This window comes from Buceros rhinoceros, unplaced genomic scaffold (assembly GCF_000710305.1).
Source record: "Buceros rhinoceros silvestris isolate BGI_N320 unplaced genomic scaffold, ASM71030v1 scaffold33901, whole genome shotgun sequence".
NCBI classification, from domain to species: domain Eukaryota; kingdom Metazoa; phylum Chordata; class Aves; order Bucerotiformes; family Bucerotidae; genus Buceros; species Buceros rhinoceros.
The window spans coordinates 1-13,277 of NW_010395381.1; the positions used below are offsets into that span (position 1 = coordinate 1).

General features: G+C 39.0%; 1 protein-coding gene across 1 annotated transcript; it reads right to left on the bottom strand.

The window, feature by feature from the left end:
* Positions 1-2,215: 2,215 nt before the first annotated feature.
* DSCC1 (DNA replication and sister chromatid cohesion 1) lies at positions 2,216-11,638 on the bottom strand (the record flags this gene model as incomplete). The annotated part of the gene is made up of 8 exons (XM_010145537.1): positions 2,216-2,324; positions 3,280-3,428; positions 3,995-4,152; positions 5,365-5,417; positions 6,485-6,623; positions 7,885-7,975; positions 8,918-9,052; positions 11,470-11,638. Coding segments are annotated over 8 exons (1,003 nt in total), but the record flags the coding sequence as incomplete, so codon positions are not given.
* Between the last annotated feature and the right edge of the window lie 1,639 nt (positions 11,639-13,277).

Genomic DNA, 13,277 nt, shown 5'->3' on the forward strand with positions numbered 1-13,277 from the left:
AGCTGCAGTCATCGTGGGGCTGTTAAGCTGCTGCAAAGGGGACGGTGACATGCCCAGCTGCGGCTGCTAAACCCTACCGGGGCCTTCGGTGTTGTCCGGTGCTGATGGCTGACACACCCATCAGCCTCTCGCTAGCTGCCTTAGCGCTAGCGAAGCTCCCGTGACTGGCACACTTAACACCCGCTTGAATGCACAAGCCAAGTACACCTGAACTTACTCGGGGGCCAGGCTCAAGGGCATACCCCACGCAGATACAGGGGAAGATACCGAAACACATCAGTCTTCGCTTCTGACTCAAAACAGGATTTAAGACAAGAACAATGCTGCTGGAAACGTGGCACCAAGCCACAAAATGAGATTTGGTCCAACTACATCTTCCCTTGCACCCTGGGTATGCAGTAGGGTGTCTTTAGTTAGTGTCAGGAGGACACAGTATGAAGATTCTTCATAACTGAGATTTGTTCTATTATAAGCAAGTTTTGATTCATCCCTTATATATTAAACTAAATGCTTTCATCAAAGCTGCTAATGGGCTTAGCCCTTCCAGCATCAGCAGTTCTTGAAATGCTAGAAACATCATTTTCAATGCCTGACAACACAAATCAGAAGCACTGTGGACACACAGAATGATTGACTGCACATGCAAAAATAATATAGATAAACCTGAATCATGAGCTCGGCCCTATTATGACGCAGCACTATTAACATACCACTTAAATTCTGGCTTGTTTCACAGACAACTCCCCGTGTAAATGTACACTGTTGTATCACAGACTACAAGACCATTAACTGCCCTGCGTACTTCACCGAAGCAACCTTCTTCGATGCCATGGAAGGTATTTCCAAGGCTTTCACGTTCATATCACCACTGATCTCTGAGAGAGGGACTCTTCTGGTGCTATTAAAAGAACGTACCACAGCTGTTGAAACCAGAGAGTGGACTAGGCTTTTCCTCCCGGCAGAGAGCCATTGTGAGCCAGCGGAGTCTCCACACCACGGGGGGAAACACCATGCTTGCACGCTTCAGAAACGTGGAGCACAGCAAACTGATCTTGCACCACTGGTCAGGAATAAGCTCAGCTCAGGCAGTAGTTTTTATTCAGCTTTTATCTATAACAAAACTCCAAGGACACACACATCCACCCGTGGAGTTACATTTGATTTGTAGGTTTGTGCCTCGCGCACTCTCCATTTGGCATGCTGGCAGTTCCAAGACTTTTCATGCCTTACATCCGAGTTTGATGTGACAAACGCTTTTTGCATAAAAAATCTACAATCGTTAACTTTAAAAAAAAACTTCTGAAAAATGTCTAACATTAATCTGTGGTTCAGTGACATGCAAACAATCCTTTAAAAAGGATATAAAATTTCCACTGTATGACAATATCATAAAAAAATCCCATTTCATCGCTTTACACAAAACAATATTTCACCCTAAGTTTTCAAGGCACAATGTTTTAAAAAAATAATCATATTACTAAGTTTTGTAAGTTCTCTTTAAAAAGCAAAGGTGATCTCCTGTAAAACCTAAATTTTATCTCAGCTACATTCTAATGGCATTTTACAGGAAGTGTATAACAAAACGTCCAACTATTCTCTCCTACCTTCAACACTTGCTTGCAATTTGGGTTTTTTGTAATATTGAAAAGGCAATTCTGCCAAGTGTTGAAGCGTCAAGAGCTTGTGCCTGTGTTATTCACAACATGACCACAAGAACCACCTTCCAAAATTAAGACTAGCGTAATCTCAGGCAGGAATAATTTGTTCAGGAGCTTGTCAAGGTCTGCAGTATTCACTGCAACCAAGTACCCGTTGTCAACACTGCAACGAAATTTTAAAGAATGCTCACTAATGGGCAAAAGGCTAAGCATTCCATTTTGCTGTTGAAATTGATTCAATTATTATCAAAGAGGTTTTAATTTTTAATGTCAGATTTCAGTTTATGGATGGACAGCTGAAGTGTACTGAAGAAGTAGCTCAACTCCTGGCATACCTACAGACACCAAGGAAAAAGAAGATGGGCAAAGGAAGGCAGGCATGGCTGCTGACACTGTAGCTTCTTACAAGAGGCAAGTGCCCTCATGTTCTACTTAGCCGAGCAGAAAAATAAACTCAAGAACACTGTATATTATCAGTTGACAACTCCTTCCTCAGAAGGCAGCGACAAGCAATGTTCACAGTTTCTCCATTCTGCATTCTCACTTCTTAAAACTTGTTATGAGATGGGTCTTCTAGAGTTATAAACTTTAACACCATTCTGCGTCGAGGAGCGAGCATATTTTGTCAGAAGAGCACCAACTGTCTGCTTGTCTGCACATAAGTCTCTGTAGAGGAAATAAAGCAGGTGACATTGGCATTAGAAATATTCTCGTACAAAATGAATTCATGAAATACTTGTAAATACAGCAAGAAACTGGATTAGGGTATTAGGAGAAAAAAAACACTGCTGTAACTATCACACAATGCTTTAAATTATATGAAGTTTAGAGGTTAGCTTGACACCTAAGCAACAGGCAACGCTACATTATTCTATACATTATCATATAGGACGAGAGGAAATGGCCTCAAGTCGCACCAGAGGAGGTTTAGGTTGGATATCAGGAAAAGTTTCTTCACCAGAAGAGCTGTCAAGCATTGGACCAGGCTGCCCAGGGAAGTGGTGGAGTCCCCATTCCTGGAGGGATTTAAAAGACATGTAGATGTGGTGCTGAGGGACATGGTTTAGTGGTGACCTGCCAGTGTTAGGTTATTGGTTGGACTCGATGATCGTAAGTTTTTTCCAACCTATGATTTACTTCAGAAACAAAGATTTTGTTTTTTAGGGGGTTTGGTTAGTTTTTATTGTTGCTGTTCTCCAAAGGGTTTTCAGTCTAGCAAAACGGTGAGCTTTGAGCTACTTAATATTTCAGTAAATCTAGAGTTACTCATAAAGGTTTGATTAGTGTTAACCACCAAAAGAACGAAGGGGTCAGTACAGGAAGCCCCATTGCTTTATAGTTCTTATTATATAAATATGGAGACTTGATTGCGAATGTCAAGTCTGCCTCAATCAAACAAGACAGAGTTATCGCCCATTAAACTTTAGCAGGATCAGATTTTTTAACACAAGTTTAAATCCAACAAATACAGCTGAAGTTCTCAGGGGTGAGGATTCTATTCATATGGAATTCATATTCATTTAAAATGGAATGAGGCAATTAAGCTGATAAGAAGTCAGCTGTGCAAAAGGGGAAGAATATCACACTAATTATATTTTAATAAAAAGAAATCTATCCTTACTGTATATAAGGGGTAATATCCTCTTCAGTCCACTTTTCCCGTATGCTGAATAAGCTGTTGAATCTTTCCTGATTGTCTTCAGGTAAGTCTTCTACTTTTAGCAGAAAGATGGTCTCAGGTCTTGAGCTTTTATCCACAAGAGCCAAGCCCTATAGATCAGCATCAGAGAGAAAATGTTAAGACAAAACAATTAAACTTCCTTCTTTCTGGCAGTAATCCATACGAGTTGCCTTTTGCACCTCCAAAGCTGCCTAAAACTGCACGACTAGAGGCACAGAATAGATACGAGAAAAAGTATCTAAAGGTACTGTTTTATGGGCAGTAATTGTAATTTCCTTTGTGACAGGAAGGGAGGGGGAAATCCATTGAGTTCCAAGATTGCTGTGCTTCCTTTCAGCAAAAGGATTTCTAGTGCTTGCTACTCTACTGGCTGTCACTACAGTCCGCTCGACAACAGCTTCAGCTTCTGTTCTAGTTACATTTACAAGTATTAACAGGACAGCTACAACTTTTCTTCAAACGATGAAAGGTGTCAGAGAAATCTGAATTGTCATGATTTCGGACTGCTGATGCTCAGAAGACATCAGAAGAAGTACTTTACCTCAAAATCCGACAGAAATAGCACAGTCAGTCCCCATTATTGGATAAAACCTACACAGGACAAGTCAGTTAACAACCTACTCACAAATGAACCCACACTTCTTTATGTTTTTACCTTAAGCTGATCAAGCCTTGTTGTCATCCCTTCAGGGACGCTTTGTTGCCAGACTTCCTGAAACTCTGACAGATTGAATTTAACTGCATTCTGCAAAAGCATCTGTGCTGTAGCTCTGCATATTTTATCTTCATGCATTTCAAAGTAAATCTCCCCTCCTGAAGAAAAACAACAGGTCATCGTGGGTTCTTGCTTTTTGACAAAAGAGAACAGCCTTGTATTTCCATTCTGTTCTACAGTCTTCTACAAACCAAGTATCCTGGTTTTTCTTTTTCTCAGGGAGTAACCGGACTTGGTATTACTTTGGATAAATGATGGTATCATCTCATTCTCAAGAACAAATTGAGCAGAATATTATGTGAGTGTGCAGCACTGTTCGAGCTACAATATTCACTCATGTCAACTGAGATATATATATATCCCTCCCAATAACTGCTTCTCCCCTTCAACAGTAACACTGCTTTTCCTACAGCTTTCATTCCTGTTTCTGAATGGCTTGTATTAAAGCCTGTGCTGTCCGTGGTTGAACAATTCAACAAACCTTTCATTTCCTTAATCATCTTTACAATGTGAGATGATTAAAGGAATAAGGAGAATTTCTTTTCACTCTCACTGCCTTGACTAAAATTCTCTGAACACCACCAGGCATAAACTCTTCCTTCCATTTCTTCAGTCATCTGGACTTCCCGCAACTCAATCTCGTTCCTTGTGCAACTGCCTAAGTATACCAAGATGACAATCCATGTCACTCCAACTACTTTCCTATGTCCTTTAAGGTTGAGTACAACTTTTACTTCAGCCAAAGGCAAGATGAAAGCAGCTGTGGGAAGAATTCATATTGAGACTAAAGCACTGAAATACTCTGTCTACGTGTGAGATGGGCAACAGAGATTTAATCAATAGTCAATGGATCTTATGCAGTTCAGGGGACCAAAGGCAGATGTCTACTTCAGGCAAGCTCAATTCAGGGAAACTGACATGCCACTGACTATCCACAATAGCACAATTAGTTACTTAAACACATGATATCCAAGACCTGCTAAGAGAATCTAAAGAGAGATTCCATCTGAATTTACAAGTGATCCATTTTTAGTCACAAAATTATAGCTTGTAGACACCTAATAAATCACTTCGGCTTCCTCTGATAGTACCTGATTTTTCCCTACTGTCTTGTACAGTTTAATAGAAAGTTTCCTAGGAAAAAGGACTATTATCAACCTTACTGATCTTTAGCTCACTGTTCACTCCCTCTTTTTACTGATATCTTAGCAAAATCATTTTTTGGGCCGTCTTAAAAGAAAAAACCTCAGTTACTCATGAATAACTGTTTCCTTAACGCAAAATTAAAACGCACGTTTCCCCAAGCTTACCATCATCAATGTACTTCCTTCCATAACTTAAAAGAATATGTTCTATCATCTCTCTGAAAAAAAAAAAAGAAAATTAGAAATCAAGTTTTAAAACTGTTCATTAGGACATTATAGAAACAGTTACCAAGAAAAAGATGAAGGAACAGGTAAAGCAAAAAAAAAAAAAAAAAAAACCAAGGAAAATATTGGACACATTTTCATGGCTAAAATAAACAAATGGTATCATCTGAAGGAAAAAAAAAAAAAAAAAAAAAAAAATCAAGGACAATATTGGACACATCTTCATGGCTACAATGAACAAATTGATAGAAACTTAGAAGTAAGTTAAGAGAGGACAAAAGGGAACAGAAAGGACAGACAGGATTTAATTCAGCATGTCACCCCCAAAAGTCTTTTCCACTTTCTAGTTATAACTAGCAAAGACTAAAAGGCATAAGGAGAATAAGGAGAAAGAGACTCTTGCAAGGTCACTGCTTTCCAACAAGAAGTGACGCAAGTCACAAATTTGGCAGTTAATTATCCCTTACTGAATAGCAGGCATTTTTCTACAACTCTGCCACAAAATTACAGCCTAACTGCAGGCACTAACGCTAAAGCAAGAGTTCTTTTTGAGCCAAAGGCCCAATAAATGGAAAATGCTACATATTGTAAACTTCAGACTGTTTGAATGATCATCTTAAATTATGTCATGACTCCCAACGGCAGTACAGTAAACAATCTGAAATCAGTTTTACACCAGAAAACACACCAGCATCTCGGGCACTGGACAGGAGGTAAGCTGAACATTCTTGGCTGGCTATAGCTTCAGAACAAGGGTTTCAAGCAATTTACAGCTTAAGTACATGCTGCTTCCATCATTTACAATTCAGCAGTAATGTTCCTACAATTGAATCAATGGAAACATTACCAACAGACACTAAAATCAGTTTACTAACCTGTCTGCCTACACTACTAATGCCCATGTATATTTTAGAGCCAAAGAAAATATATCATTAACACCATGGTAACTGGAATGTAGAGTTATAAGACTATAACTCTAATAAATAATTAATAACTATTGCAATTAGTAATAGTTAGTAATGACTGTAGAAAATATTAAGTACTAAAACTAATTGCTTACGTGGGCTCTAAAGATCCGAGTTCCTCAAGGCAGGTACGTAAAGGAACCTTACTTAAAGACCAGGACTCTGAGTCTATCAGCTGAGTCACATGATTCAAGAGTTTCATCTCATAATCAAATTCTAGAATTCTCCAATATCCTGCCAAATAGAAAACGACAAAACAGTGTTAGAAGGAAAACATTAACACCTTAATTCTGTTCCCCTGAATATACATTACAGGAGCCTGGACATTTAGTTCACACCTTTACAAAGTACAGTGACAACATTCTCTCCTTTTCAGGATTAAAGCGGAAAAAAAGAACAGAATAGTAAGAGCTAATATAAAGGAGAAAAAAGTTAAATTATCTCGATTATTCATAACTGGTTTTGTAAAGATAAAAAGATACTCTAGATCTCATCTCAAGATGAAGACCTGGAAAAACTAACAGTTAATTCAGACACAGAACTGCATGAAGAGAACTGGCTGCACTGGCCCTGCAAAGTGTCAGTTCAGATCCAGCCAAGTTCACAGAAATCTAGATGTGACAAAGCACAGACTGGGCAAAATGGCGCTGTGCAGCTGTAAATGACAAGGGAGATTGCCCTAATAGGACAGCATGGAGAAGTCAGAGCAGAAGTCTTCCCAGTGATGCTCAGTGATGGGACAGGAGGCAACAAGCACGGGTCACAACAAGGGAAATTCCACCTAGGTATTAGAATTTTTTTTCTCCCTCTAGACAATCAAACACTGGAACAGCCTGGGCACAAGTTTTGCCATCTCCATCCTTGCAAATGCTCAGAACTCAACCAGCTGAGGCCCTCAGCAGCCATGTCCAAGTTGGCCCTGTTCTAAAGCAGAAGTTTGGACCCGATAACCTCCAGAGCTTGGTTCTGCCCAGTCGTTAGTCTATGATTCAAGGACTGCTGTCACCTGGCATCTAGGTGACGATCTGGGCTTGGCCAAGTAAATGATGAGTGGGACCTGTCCCAAAGTAAGGCACCTGAGATAAACCCAGTCTGGAAGGAACTGAAGACTGTGAAAGGCTTAGGGTTACCTAAGGATCAGCTATTTTTGCCTCTAGAACTGCAAAAAGCAGTACCCACTCATCCATGAAGAGGGCAAGCAGCCAAAAAATATTTACGCTATGGTGGGATACTCCAATGCCAGTGTTTGTAGAAGCAGAGAAGGAATTACTCTGGCAAGAGCCAGACTGGTCAATGCCTGCTTAGTTTTATCCTTTTGATCAGCTTCACAGCAGCAGAGCATAGAGAAGCAGATCTCAGTACTTCAAAGTAAGTTGCACTTTGAAAGACAAGGATGTGGAATGGGCCTTAGAAAAAGACAACACAGATATTTTAGGGGGAAAAACCCCACGTGGTTATTTTCTCATAGGCAATAATATTCTTTAGAAATGAATACCTTCAATTTTGCAGGCATCTATAACCTGCAAGTGGTGCAGTATTTCTTCTTCACTTGCTTGAATCAGACTTAACAAATCTTCAGTTGTATACTGCAACAAGGGAAAAAAAGAAGGAAACAAGCCAGGTTATCCTTACTCCTCCTTTGCTTCAACAAGCATTTTAAGACATAATGAAAGAAAAACTTACAATATTGACTTTTTTTTTCCCCCCCAGACTCTGAATTTTCTAAGGTTTACCACACTCTCTGCAAATTTTCCTGTAACTTGCAACATTTCCTCAAAGGGTTTTTCAATATAAAAACCAGTCTAACTACAGGGAAGTCTTTGTGCTCTGCAAAAGCAATATACCTGTATTCCCAGGATGTCAAACTAGCACAGGACTCATAAGTAAAGGATCTCAGCAGGCATGAAAAGTGAATGTGTTCTGTCTTTCCTAAATCACATTCTAATCTCAGATTCAAAGAAAAGGCAACACGAAAATCAATTAACACTTTTGGACAGAAGTCAGGACTCCAACTTAGTACCTCCACTGAGGAAAAGCCTTCTCCAACAGTTACATGTTGTGTTTTGGTGTCTGCTAACTAATTAGCGGACATGTAGCAGAAACCCAGCCACAATACATACAGCTCTTGCAGAACAATGACTGGGTGAGATGGGAGGGTGCTGTGGATACTGTGGTAAAGATTTAAGAGACGTGGGAGGAACAGAAGGTATTGTATCATGAGGAGTGAAGTAAAGGGAAAGAACACAAGACTTAAATCCATAGGAAATGGGTTTTGTCAATTCCTTTATTCACCTTACAGGCTTTCTAAATCAACTCCAATATAAAAGTTTTTTTTATCATAACATAGGAATAATTCCTATCAAAAAATAAAAAAATTGGATTAAGTACTTGAGATCTATTAGACTATGGGAAACACAAAAGGAACAATGCCAAGTCGGGAGCAATGGTATTTTTCTAGTTAAGAATGTATCTTCACTTTGATTTGCCCATTACCAATTACAAGGAAGTCATTTACATAGCTGATTTACCTTTGAAAATGTCAAAGTGTGATCTTTCTGACTGTCTGGCCCTTCATATGGATCTTCCATTAAAAGCTTCCTCAGTTTCTTCAGTTTCGGTCGACATCTTCTTAATTCCCAATAGTTATTGGAGAAACCAGCAATCTACAAGAAAAAACAGTGACTTTTAAAAACATTTGGATTCAAAGAAGCTTACCAAAAATTAATAGCAAAAAGGGTTAATCTAGTCACCGAGAATAAGAATTCATTAATAGGGAAATACTGTAAAGATGAAACAATAACTGTAATATTTTCAATTAAAAAAAGTTACTGCAGGCAACGAAGAATAAAAATCCACTGCTGCTTGATAAAAATATGTTCATAGTGCCTATGACAAAGTGAACAACTCATCTCTACATGCAAATGATAGTGTATTGCCAAGGGATATATTCCTGCAGTCCCCATCATTTTTTTTCCTCTTAATACTAAGTTATATTACTGACATAAAACACCTCCTGCCTTATCCTGTTTCCATCTTAACGACTTCTTCCCATGCTTGGGATCTACTTCATCTCTTTTTACACCTTAATCATCATATCACTAAGCTCAAGTAAAACAGACATTAACGAGACAGTTGCTATACTTGTACACAACTAACAAGAAATCTGTTCTTTATTCTGCCTCAACACACAAATTCAAAGCGTGCAACAGGAAGCTCAGGTGTAATCGAATCAAAACACTAATCTAATAAAACTTCACCTTCAGAGTAATCCTGAGGTGCTTCACAGCGTACCGCTTGGACCTCCTAGAAGATTCTTTGAATTGAACAGAATACTGGGGAGGCCTTTCAGCTTTGTTCCTGCTATTTGCCAAATGAATAGAGGTGGGCAGAGAATGGCAGAGGCAGAACAGGCTCCAGTTTGTCACTCCTGACCCAACCACTAGCCCCTCGTAAAAAAGCCACTATGAAAAAGCCTTCAGATAGTACTTTAAAATACCCTAAATGCTTTACCAGACTACTTTTTTTTTTTCCTAAGGACATCCATTAAAAAAATCCCACAAACTTTAAAATAATGTTTCATTTAAATCAACTATAAAGCAAATCACCTACATGTAGAAGAAATCCTATCCAAATTTTTACACAGAGAAAGCTCTTAGCTTTTCATCTAACAACTCCGTAGCTTGCTTAGCACAAAATTCAGGTAAATACTAACTTTCTGATAGACTTCTAATCTTTTCTTTCCCTCCATGTCAAATAGCATTTACCTAAGTGTTGGATTTTTTTCTTCCTGCCAAATTCTTTCCTGAGCAATTTGGTAATGAACAAAAAGGTACTCTGCACAGAAAAGAAAATACTTCTAATTTATAATGCAAAGCTCATAACTGTAGCTGATCTTTTAAGATGAGTAAAATGGCATATGCTTTGGACACGAGTTTTAACCTTGTTAGTGGTACAAAGAGCATCACCAAGACTGCAGGAGAAGGGCAGCAAAGCCCTTAAGTACTGACTAAACGCAGTATCTTTTGCTAGGTTTCACAGTTTGCAGCATCAATACACCATATAACTTTTTTAAAAAAATGTTAAGAACTCTCTTAGAAATAGAACTATAAAAATAATTCCTAAGCAAATCACATAGTATTTTGATGTGTGTGAATTCAGAAGACTAGTGAGATCATTAAATGTAGCAGAAAAAGAATATGGAAGAATATTACTTTCTCATTAATCTATTTTAGTTTGAATTAACTTTTTCTGTTAGCTGTACTGCTGACTTCACAGAAGAAATGATGCTGTTTCGATTATTACATTCATTTGCGGACAAGCAGGATTACTCCTCAATGATGTCATTATATCCATTACGCAAATAATGACCTAGTAATAATATTTGCCTAACTATTTTTAGTAGAATCTTATTAACTATGCTCCAGAGCAGCAGGGAACAAATTCTTTAAACTGAGAACTCTAAAATCATTCACTCCAACAAATCTTTCCATATGCCAGTTGAAAGAGAGTCACCTTTGAATATTTTTCTGTATTTAAAAAATAATATTCAGCATGACACGGTATAATCTGCCTTTTGGGGAAAGCACTCCTACGAATCAATTTGCAAACAGCTTATTTAAAAATAGTTCCTAACACTGAGAAATTGGGTTTTCTTTGAAAGCTTTTAATACCTACCACAAGTAATTACTATCCACTGAAAATAAACCAAAGTTTTAACTTCCTAGAAACAATAATTATCATACACTATGGATGAACTTCAGTTGCCTAAACAAGGGCCCTAGAACCATTTTGGACACCATGAGGAATAGCATGCCCCCTGTGTAAAAATCGTATTTATAAACACTCCCTCCTGGGGCTGTTCAAAATACAACGATCCTACAGGACACTCAGAACCTTCTGTAACGGCACCTCGACGTTAGACCAATACCACAAGGCATCTACAGTGGCATTAGAAGCCTATGTTTAGGCAAGTGAATCACAGCCAGGTTTCACATATGCATCTTGGATAAAATATAAGGTATTTTAGAGAATAAGAAAGTAGAGAATTAAAGCAAACAAGCAAAACCCCAGACTGACATACCTGTGAATGAATAATATTACAAGATGCTTGATCTGCCTTTAGCTGTTCTGGAGTTTTGCAACCAGGAATAAATAGCAGCATATTTGAGGTATCTGCTATTTTCATGTGGTAAGTTTTATCTCTGCTGCACAACACTGCTTGTTCATCCTTTTCACCACGAATTACTAGGCTGGGAAAAAAAAGAGTAACAAAAAAAAAAGATTTATATCTGTGTCAGGATGAACACCTATTACATTCATCTGGTATTTTTTCACATTTATACATTGGTAAAGAAGTTATAAACTGCAGTTGTGTTTGGCAGCAACAGTATCAGTATGCCAAAACATGAAGATGTAACTGCCAATTATCTTAACACTATGGACTTTCCTCACCATTTTGAGTTTTCCCACTCCAAAAGACCACTATTCAAGGTTTTTACGCAGGTCATAGCTGAACCTCCTCACCTGGCTTTTCATACAAACCCCCCTAAAACACTGATTAGGTGATGCTTAAAGCCTGAATGAGTTCACTGATGTTAGAAACGGGATTACAACTAGAATTGTTCTTTAGCAAAGACTGAAACTGACCCACTGTGAGACTAAAAAGCAAACAGAAATTGTGTCTATTGTGCAGCACCCTTCAGATAATTCCCTCTCAAAAATACACACATTTGCTTGAAGTAATTCCAAGCAGGAAATGCCAAAGATGGAAAAGAACCATCTGCTAGTGCCTTTCAGTACAAAGAATCAATGAAAAACCCCTCTCCAGTTTCCATACTTGATTAAATAGATTCTTAGTGAGAAGGTGATACTACTGAAGCCGGACCAGGACAAGGCAACACTCAGTTCCTCCCAGGCTCACATTCTATCACATCAAGCTGCTCATCTTGCTTCCAGAACTTGCATCCATGAACAAAGCTCAGCTGTGCCCCAAGAGGTCCTCAGCATGACCCAAGCCTCTAAACAATACTGCTCCGAGTATGAACAAGCTCAATAACAGACATCTCTGAGGTCTATTTTCTCCAGAGGCAGTCCTAATACCATATCATTTTAAACATTTTTATTACATTATGTCACCGTCACTGCCGCAAAGGAAGAAATCTTAAAACAGTGTAAAAAAATTAGTGAGAATTTGTTCTCGGTCTAGTTAGCTGCCATATAACCATCCATCAAATGCCTGTGCTAATACTGTATGTCCTTCACTGTCCTGTTTGTCTAACTTGTAGGCACCCTGCCATCCACCCGACCTCAAAAGTCCCAGCAAGAAAATCTCAGGAGCCAGGGGGATTCTTTTAAAGACATAATCTCCTTTCCTAAACACACATTTTTAGGCGTCTAACTTTATGTGCCCAGCAAGAAACTCTCCTCGGTTTTGGCTACAAGTCTCGTGAGAAGCAGTTTTCCCACATGCAAGAAAAAAATAATAAAACCCGAGAGCACAGTCACGACTACAACAGCTACAGAAGGGGGAAACTGGTCATGTTGAACCGTCTGGGAGCAGGAACTGAGCTTGTTTTCGGTCCTCGTCACTAACTCACACTGTAACAATACTATCCCGTCTTTGTTTTTTTTAATGCGCACAACAGTTATTTTGCTGAAATAATCGAACTGTGTTATAAATACCCCTCATGAAGCGACGGCTCTGTTTGGTTTGTCCAGCTGCTCTGAGGCGGTGCTAGCTTTTAGTTTCCAATTTAACCGAGCCAAGTTTAAGGGACAGTTCCATTTTCCTGCAAACCGCATTAGAGTGATTGCGGTCTGGAAAAAGTCACGTCGAAGGGCCACGGCAGCCCCGGGAGGCGCAGCCCTCCCCCATCCCCATTCGGCGCC